At 42.7% G+C, this 25,718-nt stretch overlaps 2 protein-coding genes across 3 annotated transcripts in view; both read left to right on the top strand.

The window, feature by feature from the left end:
- Nucleotides 1–1,122: 1,122 nt before the first annotated feature.
- Nucleotides 1,123–6,964, top strand: BLOC1S6 (biogenesis of lysosomal organelles complex 1 subunit 6). The gene is made up of 5 exons (XM_081888827.1): nucleotides 1,123–1,292; nucleotides 2,985–3,129; nucleotides 3,323–3,410; nucleotides 4,456–4,542; nucleotides 6,236–6,964. The coding sequence occupies exons 1-5, from the start codon at nucleotides 1,229–1,231 to the stop codon at nucleotides 6,353–6,355; spliced, it is 504 nt and encodes a 167-aa protein (XP_081744953.1). The 5' UTR covers nucleotides 1,123–1,228; the 3' UTR covers nucleotides 6,356–6,964.
- Nucleotides 6,965–10,414: 3,450 nt separating this feature from the next.
- Nucleotides 10,415–25,718, top strand: part of SQOR (sulfide quinone oxidoreductase) — a 32,167-nt gene continuing 16,863 nt past the window's right edge. Inside the window, exons 1-3 of one of the 2 annotated variants that reach the window (XM_081888672.1) lie at nucleotides 10,415–10,582; nucleotides 21,132–21,383; nucleotides 24,565–24,735. In XM_081888672.1, coding sequence (XP_081744798.1) covers nucleotides 21,150–21,383; nucleotides 24,565–24,735 — 405 coding nt within the window. In that variant the 5' untranslated portion in view covers nucleotides 10,415–10,582; nucleotides 21,132–21,149. Of the gene's footprint in view, nucleotides 10,583–10,981; nucleotides 11,007–21,131; nucleotides 21,384–24,564; nucleotides 24,736–25,718 lie in introns of those variants that run through there. The other variant, XM_081888673.1, reaches the window with a different exon arrangement.

Below are 25,718 nucleotides of genomic sequence, written 5' to 3'. Positions count from 1 at the left end.
TATTGGAGTCAACTAATGCACAGTCAGGGGATATTTATACTTTGAATAACTTACCTTGCTGGTTTGTGCATATCAAGCTGCTCTTTGGATTATGGTTTAAAATGATGGCTGGCAACCCCTTATAACAGATAAATCAATTAAAATTGAGGATAAACCAATTTATCCTGCAGCTGTGCCCAGGAAGGTGATTCTCCCACTAGTAACAGCAAGCAGAAAGTCCCCAAAGGGTTTCAAGGTTTGTCACCCGAAAGCTTTGGATCAGCTGCATACAAAGCTCCGCAAATCCTCTAAGGGACCCTGAAATTGGCATAGTGAAAAATTGCAAAGCAACATTCCCCGTACCTACTGTCTTGGCTGGCACAAAGCAATATAGCTGCCATGTTGCGCTTTCTCCCTGACATCATTTAGGATTGCTCTGAAAAAACTGGATGGCAGTTTTGAGGAAATGTGATCAAAAGTCAACTGCTCAGCATGTGACATAACTTATGGAAATGATGGGTATGTATAAACTAGATACTATTCAATATGCAGTTAATACAGAGATGTAGAGGACCCATGTTGTGGTGGAGGGAAGTCTCAATGCTTCATTATACAACTGTACTTCATTTCAAACACTTTAATATTTCTTTTGTGTATATTCTGGATGGAGAAGGATAACCGTGATGTATTTTGAAAAACCAGTAAAGATTACACTTGGAGCAAAGTCAACTGCTCATGGTCTCCTTTAGCGTTACCATGAATAGTATTCTGCTTTTATTGTGAGGTGGCTCCTAGTGCTGTTTCTGTTTTATCTTTTTCTCTCTTTCATTTACGTCTCACCATGTTTAGCGCACTAATTATTATTATTATTATTATTATTATTATTATTATTATTATTATTATTATTATTATTATTATTTATTTGTACCCCCCCCCATCTGGCTGGGTCTTCCCTGTCACTCTGGGCGGCTTCCAGCAAAAATTAAAAATACATTAAAATTATGTACTTTCTGAACTTTCAATAAAGATGTTTTTTTAAAACAACAACAACAACATTGCTGTTCGCCTCTACCCTTTTATTTTCTTATCTCTATGGTTCTCAGGCGCCCGTCTTCCTTCCTACGTCGAGGCTGGCTGCCTTTCTGACCGGAAGGCCTACTTCAACTTCTGGCTTGGCGGGGCCTGGCGTTGCCTTGGCTTCCCCTCGAAAATAAATATCTTGTCTGTCTGTTTCGCGAGGGAGGAAGCGATGAGTCTGGCGGACCCGCTGGACGTGAAGGCGGCTCTGCAGGCCCGAAACGACCCTGCTTTGGGTATGTTGGCTTCGGCGGCCGGGGTTGCAGTTGCGGGGGGTTGGGCTAGATGACCGCTGGAGGGCCCCTCGCGGGGCCCTCAAAGTCTGAACGGATTTGATCCGCTCGCTCTTGGTCCGTTTGGGAAGACATCTAGTTCGCTCACAGCTCACAGAGCTGCGGGTCGTGCGGCAGGAGCCGTCCAGGACCGCAGCAAAAAACGGCTCGTTTCCATCAAACGTCGTGAAATGTATATTAAGCCCGTAATAAAATACCACGGGGTTGCATCCTGCTCGGAGTAGACCTGTTGAAAACTGTGGGACATGGCTGGGAAATCCAGCCAGAAGGGCGGGGTATAAATAATGAAATGATGATGATGATTATTAGCCAGATGAGCGGGTATAAATATCATCATCATCATCATCATCATCATCATCATCATCATCATCAATAATTGTATTTTATTATTGGTTAACTCGGGTCCCATTAATCTCGACAGGTCTGTGCTTCAGTATAACTGTTTGTTGGGATGGAGCCGCTCAGTTCTTGAAAGATGCCACAGGGTTTTTGGGTTTTGTTCCAAAGGATGTGTTTTCATTTATTTGTTTGTTGCATTGCAATGACATCTTCTAGATATGGCAAAAGAATAAGATAACATCCGAACTGCTAGAAAGCTAGTGGAAAACTCCATGTGTTGAGTCTTTATTGCTTCACTTCAACCAAACATGGGGGGTTTTATGTCCATGTTTCCATGTACTCAGCTACTCAAACTAGGGAAAGAGCAAAAAAATGACTCTGCTGTAACTAAGGCCAATTGGATTTAATAATAATTTTATTGTTTATACCCCACCCATCTGGCTGGGTTTCCCCAGCTACTCTGAGCAGCTCCCAACAGAATATTAAAAACATGACAAAACATCAAATGTTAAAAACTTCCCCAAACAGGGCTGCCTTTCGATGTCTTCCAAAAGTCAGATAATTGCTCATTGCCTTGTCATTTGGTGGGAGGGTGTTCCACGGGTCGGGCGCCACTACCAAGAAGGCCCTCTGCCTGGTTCCCTGTAACCTCGCTTCTCGTAGGGAGGGAACTGCCAGAAGTCCTTCGGATCTGGACTTCAGTGTCCGGGCTGAATGATGGGGGTGGACACGCTTGAGAGCCGAAATAGGTTACCCAACTTGGTTGCAGATAATAAAAAGCATGCTTTAAAAGGTTCTGCTTACCTTTGTTTTGTAAAACTGTACATGCCTCTTGATTGGTTTGGGGGGGTTTTTTTGTTTTGTTTTTAAGACTCAAAAGCAGTTTATAAAAGGTGAAATAATAAAATAAAAGTCACAACCATACTCTAGCAAGTGGCAAAAAGAGTACGGTGCGACTTCACTGGAAAACTGCCAAAAATTGAAGAGATGGGTGGGTGAATTTGCAGGCTGAAGATTGAGAGGTGAGCTTTCTCACCTTGGATAAATGTGGAAAATAAGGTGGCCTTTATTTATGCATGTTGTTCAGATCACCCAGTAATGATCACCACAGCATAAAATAATTTTAGCAGGGGTCTTGCATTACTCTGCTCTTTAGTGTTTAGGGTTTTTAAGTGCTTGTTATTTGGTTGTATTTTGTATGCTTATTCATTGGGGTTTTTAATTTTGTATTTACATAATTAATGTTTGTGTGCACACATATACACAGTTGATAAAAATGTATGACATCTTTTACAGATTCTAACGATAATTCTCCCGATGAAGGATTAATAGAAGACTTCACTGTTATAGACAAGAAAGCTGTGGAGCAGCTAACAGAAGGGCTGATTTCACATTATTTACCTGATCTACAACGATCAAAACTATCCTTAAAAGAGCTAACGTATGTAAACAATCAAAATGCACATGTTTCTTTTTCTTTCTTTCAAATGCTAAATACTGTAGATTGTAAGGAAAGAATACGTTTCCTTTTATATTTGACTTCTGGCAGGCAGCATTTGCTCTTCACTAAATTCTGTAACTGAATACGTGGTTTTATTGTGAAATATGTGTAAACTATTGCATTCTTCTTTCAGACAGAACCAAGAAGTACTACTAGAAACTCTGCAGCAAGAAATCTCAAAGTTTAAAGAATGTAATTCTGTCCTTGATATCAATGTGCTGGTAAGTGTGTTCTGTCAGATAACTGTTTGCTTTTTCCTCAGTTTTAGAGCTCATGTTTGTACAAAAACACTACAAATGGAATCTTATATTTTGAGAAAATCTATGCTACATGGGGAAACCTAAACACAGGATATAAAATAAAAGCAATAATCAATGCACAGTACTATAAAATAAATAAGACAGCACTGTAGATGATAAAAAGTAAAATTACATTTTTTTCTTACCTGCACTGATGAGTGTCATTGTTTGGATGAGGGGCTTTTATCCATTTTCGCAGTCACACAGTCATTCAGTAGCTGAATAATTCACGCACAGTTTCCACACAGTCACAAAAACAAATGAATCGAAAAAGCCTCAAAAACAAAAATGCAAAAAAAATAGCAAAAAAAAGTGCCAAACTTAACCCGTTCCAGAAGTCTATTTGACTTCAGAAATGTTGGAAAACCAATGTGCAGCTTCCGATTGGTGCAGGAACCTGAACACTTACTTCTGGGTTTTTGGTGGTTGGAAACTGAGGTACCACTGTACTCCCCATCACACACTGTGAGACTTACTTTTGAGCAAACATACGTAAATGAGAGTGCGGGTCAGTCTTGTTTGCTTGATCTTAGGCAGAGTTAGTCATACCTAAGACTACTGAAATCAACTCTGCATAGAATCCAGGGAATGAGGTGCTTGGTTCATGATAAGAGTGACTTGGAAAGGTTTTTGAGGTTGGCAGCTGGGTTGCAGTAAGGTATTTCAGTATACTTAAAACAGTGGTCTAAGTGAACATTGCATGGGCTTCAGGAGTAGCTCTTGATGCGGTACGACCTTTTAAAATAGATGGAAAAATACTAGCTCCCATTTTTAGCACATTCTAGCATCATACATCCCAATCATGCAGGTTTACTTGAAAGTAATTCTCACTGAGACAGTGGAATTTAATTTCCAAGTACGTACGCATTGTATCACAACTTTTCACTTCTTTCAGTAACTTCAGGCAGTTGCTGATATTGAAGTTATATGTTCTAATGAATTATTGCTTTTTTGTTGCTCTCTCAAGTTTTCAGAAGCAAAGTACTATCACAACAAGTTGGTAAACATTAGGAAAGAGATGCTACTGCTGCATGAGAAAACATCAAAGTTGAAAGTGAGTTTTGTTTCACTTTGACTAACAAAGGTTAAAGAGTACTGCTTATTTCTTTGTTCTTGAGGTCTTGCAGATCAAATTTGATCTTCATGCTCTGCTTTTGCTTTATATTTTCATTGGGAACTAGCATTTTATTAATTTTCCAGTTTTTGAAGTAATTATCTTTCTGATGAAAGGTTTGTGTACAGCAGAATCCCTAGTACCATTAATGCTACCATGAGGAGAATTCATCAGGCTACCGAAGAGTAGTTACCGTAGTATTATGATATTGCAATCTTGTTAGTATGTTTGGGCTGCAGTCATCTATACTTAGTGACACTTACTTCTTTGTTAATATACATGATATCCAGTTGTACATCTCAGATTTAGGTCTCTAATGAATGAAGGTGACAGTCCTATGCTTGCTTAACCAGCAAGCAAGCACCACTTAACAAAATAGAACTTCCCTACAAGTAAGCATACATGTGCTGTATTAAAATTAACTATAGATTCTACCTAATGATGAATTTATCTTTTATTCATACATAAGCTAAATATTCAATCTATATATTGGCTACTCATAAGTGTTGTTTCATTTGCTGTACAGGTAGGAGTGTATGTAAATATAAATACAGAATCTATTAACAGGTTTTTTATAGAATTATTTGAATTATTTGTGTGTGTTGCACATAATTTTTCCTTAGATAGACCAACAGCACACCCTGTAATAGCAAACTCAGGTGGTGAGGACTGGTAGAAAAAGAATAAAAGCAAGGCTGCTGGAAAATAAAAAGAGGGTACAGTCGTACCTTGGATCTTGAACGAACGCCTTGGCTCCTGAAAAAATTGGCTCCTGAATGATCAAAACCCGGAAGTGAGTGTTCCGGTTTTCAAATGATTTTTGGCAGCCGAACGTCCGGCACGGCTTCCAATTGTTTGCAGGAACTTTCTGCAACCAATCAGAAGCTGTGCTTTGCTTTCCGAACATTTTGGAAGTTGAATAGACTTCTAGAACGGATTCGGTTTGACTTCCAAGGTACGACTGTAATGTCATCGGCCTCTGTGGGAGGGACCTGTGAGGTTGTGGAAGTATCAACTTAGGGAGAATTCCACACACCCCTAAAAAAGCCTGATGTTGTCTGGGCACACTGAATAGCCATGAAATCCAGTATTGAGTGCCAATTGGAAAAGCAAGTGGGGAAAATGTGTGAGTGGGGAAGAGGACAGGATACTGTGCTTAGAGGGAATGGCTGGCTAAAATCCTGAACAGAAGCACTTCTCTTAGGTCGGATCCACTGTGACATTATGTTGCAAATCCCACTTGGTTTTTTTTGTTTTTTTTGTTGTTGTTGGTTTTTTTGCGTGGGTGGAGTTCTCTGAAAAACCTCAGGAGAAATACAGTGGTACCTCGGGTTAATAACTTAATTTGTCTGTTTTTAACCTGAAACTTCTTAACCTGAGGTACTACTTCAGCTAATGGGGTCTCCTGCTGCTGCCATGTCACTGCCGCACGATTTCTGGTCTCATCCTGAAGCAAACTTCTTAACCCAAGGTACTATTTCTGGGTTAGCAGAGTCTGTAACCTGAAGCATCTGTAACCTGAAGTATCTGTAACCCGAGGTACCACTGTAACAACTGGATATCGCTGCTGTGCTGTCAAATCTAATTCTACAGCTTCTGGAAAGTCACGTTCTTTTCTGGCTTTTCGTTTCAGAGAAGAGCTCTCAAACTCCAGCAAAAGAGGCAGAAAGAAGAACTGGAACGGGAGCAGCAACGGGAAAAAGAGCTTGAAAGAGAGAAACAGTTAACCGCCAAACCGGCTAAAAGAACATGAAAGCCGAACATGTATTGGCTTGTCGAACTAATTACACTATTCTCTGGACTTGGTGGGGAGGCCCATATACGCACCTCATGAACCTGATGTTCTTCCTTGCCAAGAAGTCTATTAGTTCAGTATTAGCGTTTCCAGGTTGCTATTTCCTAATCAGGAAAGCAGGAACAGGGAGCTTACCAGCAGCTCAAGATGCCTTTTCGATTAACGCTATACAGCTTAACGTTGCTGCGTCAGCCTTTTTCTTACTTCCCACAAATAGAATATTGCATTCTTTAACAACATCTTATATGGTCTTAGGTTGGTGCATCCTTGTCCCATGTACGATTGTTTTGTTGATAGCTGACCTCTACCTCATTAACTATAGGCTTAAGCTTTAAGTCTGGTTTACAATTCTTGGCTCGTTGATTCTCCCTTTCCTGTTGCCGTGTACAAAATAAGCATGGCAGCTGTAGACCGACTAGGAATGAGAAGCCCGCATGACAACCTTGTCCGTTTTATTTCAGCTCCGAGAACAATAGGCACTGCTGGCGAAGTGAGGCTTTTAGATTCAATTATGTCGTCTTCCGATCATGTCAGAATTAAAGTGTGTCTGTAAAAACCCACAGCAAATGAGTGCTCTTGCATAACAGTGATTTCAGTGGTGGCAGTAGTGAAGTTTACGTGGCACAACTCTTGGCTCTGCATACGCTGCAGGTTCCTGCTGAAATCGCAGAATGTGGATGGTACAGGGCCCTCCAGATGTGGTAATACTACAATTCCCATAAGCCCTAATCAGCACAACACAAACAACAGGGATGGTGGGAGTTCTAGTCTAGCAGCATCTCGAAGGCCAAAAGTTCCCCATCTTTTCCATATTTAAACTCCCATGTTTAGAGGGTTGGAAGGTTAGGGCAGGCATCCCCAATCTTCGGCCCTCTAGATGTTTTGGACTACAATTCCCATCATCTCTGAACACTGGTCCTGCTAGCTAGGAATCATGGGAGTTGTAGGCCAAAACATCTGGCGGGCCGCAGGTTGGGGATGCCTGGGTGATGGTTGGAGGGTTAGGGGTGGGGTTAAGGGAGAGAGCTAGAGGGTTAGAAAGGATTAGAGGCATATCTATGGAGCCCCTTGAAAGTTCTTGTAGATTATAACCATTGGTTCCAGCTTTCATAGTGGTGCTCCATAGCAAGTGGTTTTAGAATTGTGGTTCAATATGCATTGCAATGACATCTTCTAGATACGACAAAAGAATAGGATGACATCTGAACCGCTAGAAAGCTAGTGGAACTCTCCCTGTGTTGAGTCCTTATTGCATCACTTCAGTTTCACATATATATATTTTTATGTCCATGTTTCTATGCCCTCAACTACTCAAATTATGGAAAGAGCAAAAAATGACTCTGCTGTAACTAAGGCCGATTGGATTTCAAACAATCTTGGGGGCCAAAGTGGGTTACCCGACTTGGTTGCAGATAATAAAAAGCATACTTTAAAAATTAATTTAATTGTGTACTTCTCAGTGAGGAAAAATACCTGATAGATGCTGTGGTTTCCACTTATTTCTAAAAGATAGAGATATATATATAATTCTAAAGTCCAGGAGGGTTTTAATGTTTTTGTTTTGGGACAGAATATGTCCTGTTAAAACATCTTATTTGTAATCAAATGTAAATGAAATTAGATTGAAGATCTATATATATATAGCTTAATTAATTCCAATAAAATGGAAAAAAATAAAGACACAATATGAAAAAAATAAAGAAACAATTCAACCAACTCCAGTATATCAAATTTCTTTGTCTTTAACTTTTTAAAAAACTTATTATTATGCCTATTATTTCACTTCCCTCTCCCTTTGGGGGAAGGGTGTGTTCCATCCTTCTTTTCTGTAAGAGCGAACAAGCAAACTTTCATCAGACTTGTGAAATGATGCATTTTCAAACATTCTGAAAGGAAACTTGCAGGAACTTGTGCTAGAGTAATCACAGGCTCAGTGGTTTAGACCTATCTCGGTACTGTCCACACTGACTGGCAGCAGCCCGCCAAGGTTTCAGAAAGAACATTCCCCCCCCCCCACCTGCAAATGGCAGGAGTTGCAGGCATGGGAATTTTCTTGGTACACAGATGCCCAGGGAGATGCTGCTGTAGCAAGACTGATATGTTATCACTGCCTAACACTATGTGAGCCTTGAGCAGGTTGGCCAGACAAACATGTTGAGTTTACGAATTAATTTAGCCCTAGTACCCCTGAGCTTAAAAGATCAAGAAGCCCTGAGCATGCAAATAATGACAACAAGCTTCTGCACTGCAAGGCACCTATGGAAGTGGGGAAAATCATGAATCCTGCGTTTGAGAGTGATTCTCTCTGCTGTGTCATTGCCACTAGAGACAATTTTAGGGCAGCGTACTGGGTTCCACACTGCAGGGGGCGCCAAAAGAACAGTGGCGTAGCATGGGTTGTCAGCACCCGGGGCAAGGCAAGTAATTTGTGCCCCCTAACCCGTGGATTTGCGCCCCCTGACCCATGGATTTGCGCCCCCTAACCCTAACCCCCAGATGTTGTGCCCTGTGCAGCCGGCCCCCTCTGCACCCCCCATGCTACACCACTGCAAAAGAATGCTGCAGAACAGAGCGTGAGAGGTGGGGGGGGGCCTCCAAATTTTACCTTCGCACAGGGTGGTCTAAACCACCGAGCCTCTTGGGCTTGCTGATCGGAATTTGGCGGTTCGAATCCGCTCGGTGGTGAGCTCCTGTTGCTCTGTCCCAGCTCCTGCCAACCTAGCATTTCGAAAGCACGCTGGTGCAAGTAGATAAATAGGTACCGCTGCAGCAGGAAGGTAAACAGCGTGCCCATGCGCTCTGGTTTCCGTCATGGTGTCCCATTGCACCAGAAACGGTTTAGTCCTGCTGGCCACATGACCCAGAAAGCTGTCTGTGGACAAAAGCCAGCTCCCTCGGCCTGAAAGCGAGATGAGGTCCACAACCCCATAGCCGCCTTTGACTGAACTTAACCGTCCAGGGGTCCTTTGCCGCTGAAATTGGAGAGCTCAGAAGTCCAGCTCGGGGTGCAGCAAGGCTGCATTCTCTTCTGGGCAAAAGCCACTAGCTTGACTCAGAAATAAAATTGGAGTGCACCTCCAGGGGTGAATTCAACCCACTGGAGAATCACAGTGCCTGCTGTGGTTGCAGAGACTGGTAACTCCTAACTCCTAACTGTTGCCTCCTATAGGCGTAGCTGGGGGGGCCGGGAGGGCAGCTGCTCCCCTAAATCAAGTAAATCATTACACAATACTCTTATTTATCTGTTTATTTTATACTTTTCAATTTTATACATTTCACTGATTCTACACATTTCACTGATTTTACCATCATTTTGACATTTCAAAAGTTGACTTCCTTCCCCCTCTTTCTGCGGTTCCTTAAAATTATTTTTAATATCTTCTGCATATCCAAATTAACTTAGTTTGCTCATGTATTCATCTCCTGTATATATAATATATAGTCTTATAAAACTGCAGGTTATTGCAATAATCCTGCCAATGTTTTCATCTGCTTAGAATTTATCTGTAAACATTCAACAAACCATTTCCATTCATATATATATATATATATATATATATATATATATATATATATATATATATATATATTTGCTTTCGTAGATTTTCACGGGTACAGGAATGCAGGTTTTGGTGTCCTCGGGTGTCTTCCCGTGTAAAAGTAAAATATATATATATATATATATATATATTCGTGTGTGTGTGTGTGTGTGTGTGTGTGTGTGTGTTATCTTGATTTCTTATTCTTCCGGTCTTCCTTAGCCACACGGGGTCCCTTCCAACTCCACGATTCTACGCGAACTGTGTTAATTCCAGTGGGCCTACTCTTGAGTAAAACTGAGTCGGGTGCAACCCATTGCCAGCCAATAAAAGAGGGTGCGTGTGTTTACAGCTAACCCCATGCAGTCCAGAGTCTAAAACCACCTATGCGCACCGGCGTTTCTGGAGCGCCCAGAATTTATTGCGCAGGGAAACATCATGCCGGGGCGCAAGGTTGATCCGGAGAGGGAGCGGCGTTTGTTTGCCTTCAGCCCCGGCCTCCGCCCGGCCCCTCCGGAATCTTCCCTCTGATAGGCGAGAGAGCAGCTCTTGCGCAACAGGCGGGCGGAGGCTGCGCAGCCATCGGCCATCAGCTCTGAAATTAAGGAGAGCAGAACTGGGAGGTCGGTTTCTCTCCCTCTGGCTGGTGAGTTTCCTTTCCTGGGGGGATCAGGGTTGAAGTTGCTTCTTTCTTCCTTTCCTTGCCTTGCCTTGCCTTGCCTTGCCTTGCGTTCCTTTTTCCCTTCTGCGCTTTTAACAGCTGCGCCAGGTGGAAATTCAACCGGTGAAGCTCCGCCCGTCGCCAGATTTTTTTTTTCCGCCAGCAAAACTCCACCGGGGGAGTTTGAGGGGTTTGGAGGGAAATGAGGAGCAGCAGGGCAAGAGGATTTTCGGCTTGGGATCAGAGGTGGGGGGAACTGGGGCTCCCATCAAGCCCAGGCAGCAGGGCCACTGGTCAGGGATGATGGCAGTTCAGGAATAACTGGAATAACAGGAATAACTGGCTTCCTTCCTGACAAATGGGACAGAAGAGAGTGTTTCTGAGCATGTGGAGATTTGGCTGCAGCCCAGTAAGCTACTACGTGGTGTTCACAGAGTAAAATAAAATCATATTCAATTTTATGAGATTTTGTTGGTTAATAGTTAATGAGAGCAATATTTCTCATGTATGGGGGGGGCGGGTTCCTTTCATTTTTGTTTTATTTCGGGGATGTGTGTATTTGGCACAGCGAGGCTCCATGTTAGGAGAAGCTTTCTTTCCTGGGTGACTGGAAAGGGTTGTGACTTCTAAGAGGCCACATTTTACCTGCAGTTTCACATCATTTGATATCTATTATTAGTATTGGTATTGGTATTAGTACAGTGGTACCTCGGGTTAAGAACTTAATTCCTTCCAAAGGTCCGTTCTTAACCTGAAACTGTTCTTAACCTGAAGCACCACTTTAGCTAATGGGGCCTCCCGCTGCCGCCGCGCCACCAGAACACGATTTCTGTTCTCATCCTGAAGCAAAGTTCTCAACCCAAGGTACTATTTCTGGGTTAGCGGAATCTGTAACCTGAAGCGTATGTAACCTGGAGCATCTGTAACCCGAGGTACCACTGTATTTGGGAAAAGAAAAAGGCTGCAGAGTCAACCCTACACAGATTACGGTGGACTCGTAATCTGGTGAGCCAGGTTCGCTTCCCTGCTCCTCCACATGCAGCTGCTGGGTGACTTTGGGCTAGTCACACTTCTCTCAGCCTCACTCACCTCACAGAGTGTTTGTTGTGGGGGAGGAAGGGAAAGGAGAATGTTAGCTCCTTTAGTGATAAAGCAGGATATCAAATCCAAACTACTACTACTACTCCTCCTCCTCTTCTTCTTCTTCTTCTTCTTCTTCTTCTCTGTATTGCTCTGTTTTCCTTTGAACCACATCAGTGAGGCTGAGAGGGGGATCTTATTGTCTGGGCAGCCCAGGATCTCCACACACTGCCCAGGCTTGCGCCCCGGGAAGGTCAGTTTGGGGCTCCCTACACCCACACAGAGTTTTGACTTCGCCCCGGAGCAGCGCTCTGTTGTCTTTCGAGACCGACGGATGCCAACAAGATTGGTTTTTAGATTTGCAAAGTGCTTACTGGCCTCAAGCGGTATACAGTGGTACCTCTGGATATGCACACCTCTGGTTGCATATCCTTCAGAATGTGAACACGGCAAACCCAGAAGTATTTTTCCGGCTTTTGCCCCATGCGCATGCGCAGAAATGCTCTACTGCACCGGCACATGCGCAGAACAGGCACCTCCGGTTGCGAATTCCTCGGGATCCGACTGGAGCTCCGGAACGGATCACGCGTGCAACCAAAGGTACCACTGTACGAATAAATACAGAAATATTTACAGAAGCAAAGTTCTTAACCTGAGGTAATATTTCTGGGTTAGTGGAGTCTGTAACCTGAAGCGTATGTAACCTGAAGCGTATGTAACCTGAGGTACCACTGTAATGGGGAAGCCTGTGCTGCTTGAATTGCTGCCTTTACTACCCTTTTTTTAAAATAATAATAATAATAATAATAATAATAATAATAATAATAATAATATAGCATTCCTTTCAGAAAGTGGTGATAACCCTAGAAGTCAGTGTCTATTGACCTTTACAGTCAAATTGCATTGCACACCTTTCGAAAGAGCTGTAGCTTAGTGGCAGAGCATGTGCTTTGTATACGGAAGGTTCTGGGTTCAATTCCTGGCATCTCTCGTGAAAAGGATAAAGTGGCAGGTGATAGGATTGTTGCTGCCAGTCCGAGTAGGCACTGCTGGGCTTGATGGAGCCTGGTGCAAGGCACTTCCTCCGTAAGGAAATATGTACAGGACTGAAGCTGAATGGTTTATTGAAACCCCAGGGTGTGGCATGGATGCTAAATAAACAAACTTAGGACCGTTGGCCTTGGATAATCAAATATAAGCTTACATCAACTTCTGTTCTGCCCTTCCCTGCGGCAGGAAAAGCTTATCTTGTGCAAGAAAAGGGCAGATAGGCAGCTTTTATGAAAGGGGTGGGGGAACCTCAGCGCCCCGAGCCACTAGCCTCTATGGGTAAGATGCCCCTGCATATTTTGTTATGTGCAAATGGCTTTAGATACCTCCTAGGTCCATAAACTAGGGACGCGGGTGGCGCTGTGGGTTAAACCACAGAGCCTCGGACTTGCCGATCAGAAGGTTGGCAGTTCGAATCCCTGCGATGGGGTGAGCTCCCATTCCTTGGTCCCTGCTCCTGCCAACCTAGCAGTTCGAAAGCATGTCAAAGTGCAAGTAGATAAATAGGTACCGCTCCGGCGGGAAGGTAAACGGCGCTTCCGTGCGCTGCTCTGGTTCGCCAGAAGCGGCTTAGTCATGCTGGCCACATGACCCGGAAGCTGTATACTGGCTCCCTTGGCCAGTAAAGCGAGATGAGCCCCGCAACCCCAGAGTCGGCCACGACTGGATCTAATGGTCAGGGATACCTTTACCTTTACCTATGTCCATAAAATACCACATAGCATATATTCAACACAAAAAACAGCGACAATTTGTTGTTGACGAAGGACAGCTGGACATATAAAGGGGCTGCATTACCTTCAGTAGCTTAGGGCCTCATCAAACCTAAATCCGGCCCTGACCGTGATCAACTCCCGCCCGAAACCTACGTCCCCACTGTCGAAGGATGTGTGGATCCAGAATTGGCCTCCACAGTCACTTACAGACTCACAGTTAAAACTGCGTTTATCAGTGGCGTAGCGTGGGTTGTCAGCACCTGGGGCAAGGCAAGTAATTTGCGCCCCCTAACCCATCGATTTGCGCCCCCTAACCCGTGGATTTGCGCCCCCTAACCCTAACCCCCAGATGTTGCGCCCGGTGCGGCTGGGCCCCCCCTGCACCCCCCATGCTACGACACTGGTGTTTATGGAAGACAATCTTACTCGGCTACGAGTGATCGCCAAAGAAGTAGATGTAAGTTCAGGCTCAATGGCCTGGGTCTGCACTAAGAGGCAGCCGAGATGGTCCCCAATCCCTGCTAAATATCTCCAGCCCCTAACAGGAGTCAACTTCAGCTCTGTATTGCTCAGCAGTAAATTGCAGCCTTTTGCTTACTTGGCATTGAGCTGGGCTGTATGTAGCATAAACAAGACCTTGGAGGACAACGTCTCTGCTTTACATCAAACATTCTCGCCGTCCAGAAGACGCTTTTATATGTGTGTTTACCTGACCTCTGGCTGCTGTCTCTGCAGCTATAATTCTTCCAAACTAAACATATCACCATTATGGTCTGTAGGGGTGGGATGAAATAGAAGGCCAAGTTTTCCTGATTTCCATCATCTGTCTGCTATCACATGTTGTGCCGTAGTGCAGAGCATAGGTTCTCCCTCACTCCAGTTTCACGCTGAGAAAAGGTGTTGTTGTTGTTTAGTCGGTTAGTCGTGTCTGACTCTTTGTGACCCCATGGACCAGAGCACGCCAGGCACTCCTGTCTTCCACTGCCTCCCGCAGTTTGGTCAGACTCATGTTTGTAGCTTCGAGAACACTGTCCAACCATCTTATTCTCTGTTGTCCCCTTCTCCTTGTGCCCTCCATCTTTCCCAGCATCAGGGTCTTTTCCAGGGAGTCTTCTCTTCTCATGAGGTGGCCAAAGTATTGGAGCCTCAGCTTCAGGATCTGTCCTTCCAGTGAGCAATCAGGGCTGATTTCCTTAAGAATGGAGAGGTTTGATTTTCTTGCAGTCCATGGGACTCTCAAGAGTCTCCTCCAGCACCATAATTTAAAAGCATCAATTCTTCGGCGATCAGCCTTCTTGATGGTCCAGCTCTCACTTCCATACATCACTATTGGGGAAAAACCATGGCTTTAACTATACAGAGCTTTGTCGGTAAGGTGATGTCTCTGCTTTTTAAGATGCTGTCTAGGTTTGTCATTGTTTTTCTCCCAAGAAGTAGGTGTCTTTTAATTTCGTGACTTCTGTCACCATCTGCAGTGATCATGGAGCCCAAGAAAGTAAAATCTCTCACTGCCTCCATTCCCCTTCTATTTGCCAGGAGGTGATGGGCCCAGTGGCCATGATCTTCGTTTTTTTGATGTTGAGCTTCTGACCATATTTTGCACTCCCCTCTTTCACCCTCATTAAAAGGTTCTTTAATTCCTCCTCACTTTCTGCCATCAAGGTTGTGTCATCTGCATATATGAGGTTGTTGATATTTCTTCCGGCAATCTTAATTCTGGCTAGGGATTCATCCAGCCCAGCCTTTTGCATGATGAAGTCTGCATATAAGTTAAATAAGCAGGGAGACAATATACAGCCTTGTTGTACTCCTTTCCCAATTTTGAACCAATCAGTTGTTCCATATCCACCTGCTGGATTTTTGTCAAAAAGCAACCAAGTAATTTTGGCATAACATCGGGACATCAGCTCCGCGCAAGGCATGATGTATAGGAGCAACAACTGGTAAAAGATAGACGTAATATTTTCCAAGGACAGGAAGAAACAATATGGACAGAATAAATGTCACACACAGGAAGAACAAGGATACAGTATGAGATTTTCACTTGTAGACTTATAAACTATTTAACGTGTCACCACGAAAAGAAGTTATAAATATTGCTGCTGTTGTATAAGGGATTACTATGATGACTGGAATGTCATGGAGATCAATAAGATTTTGGAAAGCAGAAATAAAGTAAATCGTCAAACCATAAATTCTAGCACGCTGGAGGGGGGGCACCTAAATTATATAATTTGGTGTTTGAATGATTGATATTAGGAACTGTATTATAATTTAATAATAATAATAATAATAATTCCTTCCAGCAGCACTTTAGAGACCAACTAAGTTTGTTCTTTGTATAAGCTTTCGTGCACATGAAAGCTCATACCAAGAACAAACTTTTTTTTTTTAATAAATATTTATTGAAATTTTTAAGTTACAGTATAACAAACAAACAAAGTTATAACATAACATGACATATTTTCTTATCTTCTTGGGACCTCCTCACGTCTCCCGCCCCTACCTTCCACTTTAAAAAATTAATCCAACAAATTATCACCTTACTTCCATCCTTACTGTCTAGTTTTCAATATTATATCTTAAATTTTAGTTACCTTGGTTATACGCCATAAAAAAATAAATTTAGCCAAATACTGTAGTTATCCAAAAAAATTGTTTTTTCTTACATTTTGACTTATCTTCCTACTTCACTTCATCTATCTTAATGGTGCCAAATTGTTTATAATCAAGCATCCTGCTTAACATTCATACAGCTTACAATATTTTTGCAAATAAATCTTAAATTTTTTCCAATCCTCTTCTACCGTCTCCTCTCCCAGGTCTCGGATTCTGCCGGTCATCTCAGCCAGTTGCATATAGTCCATCAGTTGCATCTGCCATTCTTCCAGTGTGGGTAAATCTTGAGTTTTCCAATGCTTCGCGAGAAGTATCCTTGCTGCTGTTGTTGCGTACATAAAGAATGTTCAGTCCTTCTTTACCACCCCTTGGCCGACAATACCCAAAAGGAAGGCCTCTGTTTTCTTAGAGAAGGTATACTTAAATACCTTTTTCAGTTCATTATATATCATTTCCCAGAAAGCCTTCACTTTAGGGCAGGTCCACCAGAGGTGAAAGAATGTCCCTTCATTTTCTTTACATTCCCAACACTTATTATCAGACAAGTGGTATATTTTTGCAAGTTTGACTGGGGTCATGTACCATCTGTATATCATTTTCATTACATTTTCTTTCAAAGCATTACATGCAGTGAAATTCAACCCAGTAGTCCACAACCTTTCCCAGTCCTCAAACATGATATTGTGCCCAATGTCCTGTGCCCACTTTATCATGGCCTATACCAAGAACAAACTTAGTTGGTCTCTAAGGTGCTACTGGAAGGAATTTTGTTTGTTTGTTTGTTTGTTTGTTTCGACTACAGCAGACCAGCATGGCTACCTACCTGTAACTTGTATTATAATTTGACATTGATATAATGAGGCTATTATTGGATTATTGTAATTGAAAACTAAAAAAAATTACTACAAAAAAAGCAGCCAAGTAAAATAAGTCCAGTCAAGTTTCTAGTCCTTTTTTTCCTTTCTCCTTCTGTGTTGGAAGTCCTATTTGGGGACTTACCTGGCTTTTTTCTGACCCATGTAGGACCAGTCTGGATAGTTAGCCTTGGTGAAGACTTGACGTTTTTATCCCCAAAAAAGTTTCTGATTGAGTTTCCACTGAAATGAGGCTGCATTTTAATGTTTTAATGTTGTATTTTAATTTTTTTTTTATGCTGTATTTCAATCGATTGTTTTTATATTTGGTGTTAGCCGCCCTGGGGAGGGCAGGGTATAAATAAAATTTATTATTATTATTGTAGTCCACAAGATGCTCCTGGCAGTGAACAGCATTTTGTGCTCTATAAAATCCAGGTGGGCACCAAATGTTTTCTCTGTTGCAATCGCTCTTGGGACAGCTGCTCTTGGGTCTACTGAACTGTTGCACACAGAGGACTGTGGGGATTATATTGCGTGCTTTACACCACTTTTGTACAAGTTAAAGGAAGCTGCTGTTTAATCATTAAGCCACAGAGACAGGTAGAGAAGGAAACTTGCAGTCATCCCCTTTTCAATGAGCACGAGTTTGATAGCAAGAGCTTTATTTACAGGGCAATGATGGAGATATGGAGCATATGCTGTTGGTTTATACGTTTATGTTTCTACTGCCAAAAGGGGAGAAAGGATTGTGCTTTTACTGCTGTCTAACTATAAAACTAAGGGACACAGGTGGCGCTGTGGGTTAAAGCCTCAGCGCCTAGGACTTGCTGATCAAAAAGGTCGGCGGTTCGAATCCCTGCTGCGGGGTGCGCTCCCGCTGCTCGGTCCCAGCGCCTGCCAACCTAGCAGTTCGAAAGCACCTCCGGGTGCAAGTAGATAAATAGGGACCGCTTACCAGCGGGAAGGTAAACGGCGTTTCCGTGTGCAGCTCTGGCTCGCCAGAGCAGCGATGTCACGCTGGCCACGTGACTCGGAAGTGTCTCCGGACAGCGCTGGCCCCTGGCCTCTTAAGTGAGATGGGCGCACAACCCCAGAGTCTGTCAAGACTGGCCCTTACGGGCAGGGGTACCTTTACCTTTTAACTATAAAACTAGTGCAAAAATTAACTTAATTCTTGACCTTTGAACAGCGAGTCCAGCCATAGTTTTATACCCTTTAACAGAGTGGTCTTCTTTTTTTGGTGGGGACCACTTTAAAATCAGTGGGAAGTCTCAGCAGACCACCTAATAATAATAATAATAATAAAATGTGTTTGCATTCTGCAACTCAAAGCACGTACAAAACACTTGGTTTCCCATAACCATGGCCTTGCTGTTCTAATGAGATAGGGGAAGAAAAGTAAAATATATATATTTTCCATCAGCGAGCAGCATCCATGTTCAAATCAGCACCCAGCCAAAAGAAATTTCCCCTCTGTTCAGTAATCTGGTCAAAATGGCTTCAGTCTCATACAATCATGGAACTGTAGAGCTGGAAAGGACCTTGAACAACATCTAGTCAAGCCCCCTGCAATGCGGGATTTTTTTAAAAAAAATAATTTTTATTTGATTTCACAAGTATAAAATTATAACAATACAACCATACACATCCACATTTAAAGATTCCTTCGAATCTCTAGACTCCCCACCTTTCCTTCCATTGGTCCTATTATTAACCTTTTCTACTGCATATTTTCCAACAGTCCATATTTTAAGTCACTCCAATTTGTCCATAGTATGCTACATTACAAGTGTTATTGCAATCCTGCTAATGTTTTTATCCAAGATAAATTATAAATTTTTCCAATTCTTTTTGAAGTTTTGGTCTTCATGGTTCCTGAGCTCTCCGGTCAGTTTCGCCATTTCAGTGTAGTCCAATAGTTTAATTTGCCATTCTTCTCTGATAGGGACTTCTTCTTTCCATCTCTGGGCTAGTATCATCCGTGTGGCTGTTGTCACATACATAAAAAGTCTTTTCTTCTCCTTTGGAATATCAGCACCTACAATTCCTAATAGAAAAGCCTCTGGTTGTTGTTTTTTAAAATAAAAGTTAGTTTAGACATTAATTTCAACTCATTACATATCATTTCCCAGAATGCTTTTTTTAACCTTACACTTCCACCACATATGGTAAAAGGTGCCTTCTTTTCTTTACATATCCAGCAGATATTTGTACCTGTCTTATACATTTTTGCTAGTTTACTAGGTGTCAAATACCATCTGCACATCATTTTCATTTCTTTCACTGTACAGCACGCCGAAAAATGTAAGTCAGTTTTCCATAACCTTTCCCAATCTGAAAATTGGATCCCTCGCCCAGCCCCAACCCTGGTTTAAATGCATAGACTTTCTGCCATTCCATTAAGTTTGTCTCATTAGTGCTGCTAAAGTTGTTTATTTTGCGGCTTATCCAGAATTGATCCGAACTAATGGCCTCTTAAACATCGCGCTGGGTTTTTCCAGCAAAAACAACACAATCTACTTCCTTCATCCGATACGACCAATGAAGCCGACTGCAGTCCACAAAAGCTTTAGGCATAATAAATTTGGGGAGCCTTTAAGGTGCCACAAGACTCTTGTTTTAGCCACCAGATAGTCTCTTTGCCCCCAACGTTTAAGGGATTAAATTCAGGGGGGTGGATGCGAGGTGGCAAAAGATCTCTCAGCCTGCTTTGCAAAGCCTGGGATGGGAAAGGAAAAGGAAACAGTCAAAAGAGCTGAGTCATTTGTCCCAAGTACAACATGAGCGCTCTGTGTATATCAAATATAGCAGCCTTGCGAAATTTCACTGAACGTCATCCACTTTCCCCAACTTCCTCCTGTCAGGAGAAGTCAAGGGAAAATAGAATACTGTAATAGGGAGCAACTCCCCGGGAGGAAAAGTTTCGACATTCGGGACTACATTCGGGACTTTTTAGTTTTGAAAAAGATGAGTAAAGGAGGGGGAGTGCGACAGAAGTGTATAAAATTATGTTCACATGTGGGGATGGAAATACGTACATTTGGGGGGTGGGGAGGGTGTTTAAGGAAATAACATAAATCACTGGGTTAAAGCTGACCAAAAGTCTTCTGTGTATCTGAAGAAGTGTGCATGCACACGAAAGCTCATACCAAGAAGTAACTTAGTTGGTCTTTAAGGTGCTACTGGAAGGATTTTTTTTTGTTTTGACAAAAGTCCAGAGGTAGCATTATGGGTGGTGCTGTGGGTTAAACCACAGAGACTAGGACTTGCCGATCAGAAGGTCGGCGGTTCGAATCCCCACAATGGGGTGAGCTCCTGTTGCTCGGTCTCAGCTCCTGCCCACCTAGCAGTTCGAAAGCACATCAAAGTGCAAGTAGATAAATAGGTACCGCTCCGGCGGGAAGGTAAACAGTGTTTCTGTGCACTGCTCTGGTTCGCCAGAAGCGGCTTAGTCATGCTAGCCACATGACCTGTGGACCACCCTCCCTTTAGATGTGAAGGTAGTAAGCCCTTTGCTAAATAATTAATAATTAATAATTAATAATTAATAATGATTTATTTATACCCCGCACATCTGGCTGGGTTTCCCCAGCCACTTTGGGTGGCTCCCAACAAAATATTAAAATACAATGGTCTGTTAAACATTAAAAGCTTCCCTAAACAGGGCTGCCTTCAGATGTCTTCTAAAAGTCTGGTAGTTGTTTTTCTCTTTGACATCTGGTAGGAGGGTGTTCCACAGGGCGGGTGCCACTACTGAGAAGGCCCTCTGCCTGGTTCCCTGTAACTTGGCTTCTCGCAGCAAGGGAACCGCCAGAAGGCCCTCAGCGCTGGACCTCAGTGTCTGGGCTGAATGATGGGGGTGGAGATGCTCCTTCAGGTATACTGGACCAAGGCCATTTAGGGCTTTAAAGGTCAGCACCAACACTTTGAATTGTGCTCGGAAACGTACTGGGAGCCAGTGTAGGTCTTTCAAGACTGGTGTTGAAAGTGGTGCTTCAGGTTAAGAACAGTTTCAGGTTAAGAACGGACCTCTGGAACGAATTAAATACTTAACCCGAGGTACCACTGTACTGTCTTCCTGCTCCTGGGAAGATTCAGGATCAGGATCAAGAGGAATACAGCCGTCCTCATCACGATCCCTGACGGTACCCAAACAGTAACGTAAAGCAACGTTCCTTTTCACCGCTCACATCTCTCCTTATCGCTTCGCAGATTTGAGGCTGGCCCAAGATGGCAACAGTTGGATTCATGTCTTCGTGTGCCGGTGTGCGTCCCATGGTGCCTTTGATGAGGCAGGGGGTTCAGAAAATGAGATCTTCCCAGTTCCACACCACAGCCAGGTCTGCTTCGAAGGATTACTACGAGGTGCTTGTGCTAGGAGGAGGCACCGGCGGAGTCTCCATGAGTGCACGGATGAAGCGAAAAGTCGGAGCTGGCAATGTGGCGGTTGTTGAGCCCAGTGAGGTAAAAATGTGGCTCTCCCTCTTCTCCTCCTGCCTCCATCCCAGTGGAGTTCCTAATATTAATAGTTACCTCCCATGCATCACATTCCTCTCCCAGTTATTCCGGACAGAATAATCTTGAGAAGTTCTGTCTCACGGCTGAGCAGGGGTGGGATGTATATAAATTTGATAAATAAAACCAATGTGCATGTTAGGTTGTGGGCGAACATAGCAGACGACACAGCGATTTCTCCAGAGCAGCTCTTTATTTGTAAGCTGGACAGAACTGAACAGCAAACAGCTCAGCCGGCCTGCTTTTATAGGCAGCCGGCTGTCAACATTGTAGCAACAACAACCCAGGGTTTCCCGCCTAAAATAACTGACGTGGACCTGAGTGAAAACTATCTACAGTATCCCCCTGCTGGCCCAGGATGAGAACTTCAGTACTTAACAGTGTATAATTTCAATTAGGTGGTGCTAGGTCTGTGGGACGCGGGTGGCGCTGTGGGTTAAACCACTGAGCCTGGGGCTTGCCGATCAGAAGGTTGGCAGTTTGAATCCCCGCGAAGGGGTGAGCTCCCGTTGCTCGGTCCCTGCTCCTGCCAACCTAGTGGTTCGAAAGCACGTCAAAGTGCAAGTAGATAAATAGGTACCACTCTGGCGGGAAGGTAAACGGCGTTTCTGTGCGCTGCTCTGGTTCGCCAGAAGTGGCTTAGTCATGCTTAGCCACATGACCTGGAAGCTGTACGCCAGCTCCCTTGGCCAATAAAGCGAGATGAGCGTGCAACCCCAGAGTCGGTCACGACTGGAACTAATGGCCAGGGGTCCCTTTACCTTTACCCTTTAGGTCTGCTGGGGGAGAAATTTATTGTTCTAAGTTTGTAAGCCTCGTTTAAATTAAAAGAAGAACACTATAATTTATTTAGGAGACCACTGTAAGCAGATGAGAACATTAGCAGGATTCTAATAACACTTGTAGTGTAACAAATACGATGGACAATATGGACAGATATAAAATATAGACAATGAAATAAAATACAGTTGGAAATGTTGACAATAGGACCCATGCCTGGGATGAGGGGGGAGTCTCGAGATTCAGAGAAATCTCTATATATGGATATGTATGTGGTATTGTTATAACTTTTCATTTGTAAAATCAAATTAAAATGATTTAAAAATTTTAAAGAACAACACTCCATGGCAGGAATTTAAGCAAGCAATCAGAGAGAGTCACCCTCAGATCATTTTTGCCTGAGACAAGATGTTCTCCTGTTAAACAGGGTAGGATTGAATGCTGCTCAGCCACGTATAAATTGTCTCAGTTTTGGCCTTCATTTTTGATACTTAGGGGGCTGCAACATTCCTGTCTTTTTGCATTGCATCTAGAACAACAAATGCTTTTTGACCTGGAAAGATCACTCACCGGGCGGGGTGTGGGTTGCTCTTCTAATCTAGAAATAAAACATCCAAGACTTGGGCTGAGTTTACGCATTTTGAAATATTAAAATTTGTCGCCAGGTGGTGAACATAATCTGCAGCTGCCCTATATGGAGTCGGAGCACGCATTCAGCTGTAGGCTAGGGAGAAGGGAGACATTTGATTCAGTACACTTTTAAAGACAAATCATTGTAACTCGCACCATGTGAGAACCAAAATGCAACAATCCATCAGAATTTGCAGTTCTCTGAATTTTGCTCTGCTGTTCTCCAGCCATCTATTGTGTACAAAACTACATACAGTGGTACCTCGGGTTACATATGCTTCAGGTTACAGACTCCGCTAAGCCAGAAATAGTACCTTGGCTTAAGAACTTTGCTTCAGGATGAGAACAGAAATCGTGCTCCGGCGGTGCAGCGGCAGCAGGAGGCCCCATTAGCTAAAGTGGTGCTTCAGGTTAAGAACAGTTTCAGGTTAAGAACGGACCTCTGGAACGAATTAAGTACTTAACCCGAGGTACCACTGTACATTAGAATAAAGCATGTATAAAAAATGCCCATACAGTGGACATTTGGGTTGCGAACGTGATCCGTGTGGGAAGCAGGTTCACAACCTGCAGCGCCGTGTCTGTGCACGTGCGGGTTGCTTCTGCGCATGCACAAAGCACGATTTAGCACTTATGCATAAGCACCGAAACCCAGAAGTAACCTGTTCTGGTACTTCCAGGTTCATCGTGGTGGGCAACCCGAAATCGCGCAACCCAAAGTGTTTGTAACCCGAGGTATGACTGTATTAGTGAAAATAACATGAGGGGAATTTGCTTTGCAAAAATTTATAATGGGCAAAGTTGCATACAAATGTATATCTTAGGATAAATTCACATTGAATACTGCTGAATTTTTATAAGGACCTAAGAAACATAATTCGCAATGTGGAAATGTGGAAAAATGAGAACTAGAGAGAAACAAAAATTGACAGATTTCCGCATTCCTACTGTAACCCCGTATTGTTTATTCTGAGCTGTGGGCTGCTAAAGACAGGTGTTCACTAGCCCCCATACTAAAGATTATTAATTGGAGATGTTACAATTTAAGGACTGAGGTACAGATGCTCCTTTCTTATCACACCTGTTTAACTGACTTTTGAAAGAAGTCCCTCCAGTGCTCAGGCTGTGTGGCTTCTGCTCCTGTTTTTCAGAAGCACTATTTTATTTTTTATTTCTTTTATTATAATTTTTATTAGTTTTTTCAACATATCATTTTCAACAGTAATTAAACCTACTTTTACATCTTATTCAAATTTTTGACTTCCATCAATCCTGTCTGAAAATTTTCCAGTCTAATTTCTCAGGATGCATTTCTTATCTTCCCTATTACATTTCAAACTCATAACCAATATCTCTATCTTTTTCTACTTTGTAACACTTGTATATTTCTCCTTACAAAACTTCTTGTAGTCCTACTAGCGTAATTTGTTGATTACAGTTGCTCTTCAAATAATTCAGATACTTCTTCCAATCTTCTGTAAATCTCTGGTCCCGCAGGTTTCGAATCCTTCCTGTCATTTTGTCCAATTCTGCATAGTCCATTAATTTTGTCTGCCATTCTTCTTTCATCAGAATTTCTTCTTGTTTCCATTTCTGGGCTAACAACACCCTTATCGCAGTTGTTGCATATAAAAACAATTTAACATCATGCCTATTAATGTCCTGACCTATAATACCAAGTAAAAATGCTTCTGGTTTTTTTAAAAATGTATATTTTCAGAAGCACTATTATCAGCCACTCTGGACTTTGGTCGGGGCGGGAGCAAAACCACTGGCACCTTGTTCCCGTCCAACGGCAAGTGTGATTCCTTCCGGTGTAAAGTGGATCCAATCCAGAGTTCAGAAGCTGGATCCAGACAAGAACTGTGTCCACCTGGAGAACAACCAAAAGGTAAGCTCTCAGCTGCCTATTCATTTAATCCTCTTAACTACAAAAACTGAAGCTCTGTACTTTACGGAAACTTGTCACCTTGATGGAGAATATGAGCCCAAGCAGTTGCATCCAATATTAGCCCTGCTCACAGTAGACTCATTGAAACGGATGAACATCACAAATTAATTTGGAGATGCTATTTAACAGCAGTCAGATTAAATCAAATAAACAAGGAATATTTGGTGTTATGTTGGAGGGGATGCCAGGAAACAGGGAATTGTGTTCACATGTGGTAGAGATGTAAAGACGTACAATTATTTTTGGTAAAGGGTGTTTAAGGAGATAACAGAAACCACTGGGTTAAAGCTGACCAAAAGTCCAGAGGTAGCATTATTATCGATTTACGATGGGGTGGAAGGTTTGCAGGCTAGGAAAAACCTGCTCACAAATTTATTGACAACTGCACAAATTATTATAGCGAGGAAGTGGAAGGGGCAGCCAGAATATAAAAAGGAAGAATGGTATAAAGAGGTATGGGATATAGCTATTAACGATAAATTAACATGTGCCATTAAGGTAAGACGGGAAAGATGGAGGAGAAATGATTTTGAGGATAATTTATAGAATTTATACTATTAAAAGGGAAAGGGGTCAAACCATCGCAAGAGGTGTAGAAATTTTGGGAGGTTGCTTAGTTGCAACGGAACGGCCTCGGGGGTGGTGTGCACATTTTATTCTTAATTATTTATGATTATTACTTTGTCACAAAGAAAAAGTAAAAGAAAGAAACTGATGAACATGGCTAACTCAGATCCATTTATCTCAATGGACCTGCTCTGAACAGGAGTTGGGTACAACCCATTGCTTCCAGACGGAGTGTCATAGGAGATTCTACAATCACCTTGTGTGATTGTTTTGAAGCTGCAATACTATACATACCCGTATTTTTCGCTCTATAACACGCACCCGACCATAACACACACGTAGTTTTTAGAGGAAGA

This window comes from Podarcis melisellensis (assembly GCF_964234715.1).
Source record: "Podarcis melisellensis genome assembly, chromosome: 14".
NCBI lineage: Eukaryota > Metazoa > Chordata > Lepidosauria > Squamata > Lacertidae > Podarcis > Podarcis melisellensis.
Note: the sequence above shows the minus strand (reverse complement) of the source record. Positions and strands in the feature narration are given on the sequence as shown.

Excerpts from the sequence above, each read along its gene's own strand:
- BLOC1S6 (XM_081888827.1), top strand. The coding sequence starts at position 1,229 with ATGAGTCTGGCGGACCCGCTGGACGTGAAGGCGGCTCTGCAGGCCCGA. Across the intron at positions 1,293-2,984 it reads CCGAAACGACCCTGCTTTGG|ATTCTAACGATAATTCTCCC; the intron begins GTATGTTGGCTT and ends CATCTTTTACAG. Across the intron at positions 3,130-3,322 it reads CTATCCTTAAAAGAGCTAAC|ACAGAACCAAGAAGTACTAC; the intron begins GTATGTAAACAA and ends TTCTTCTTTCAG.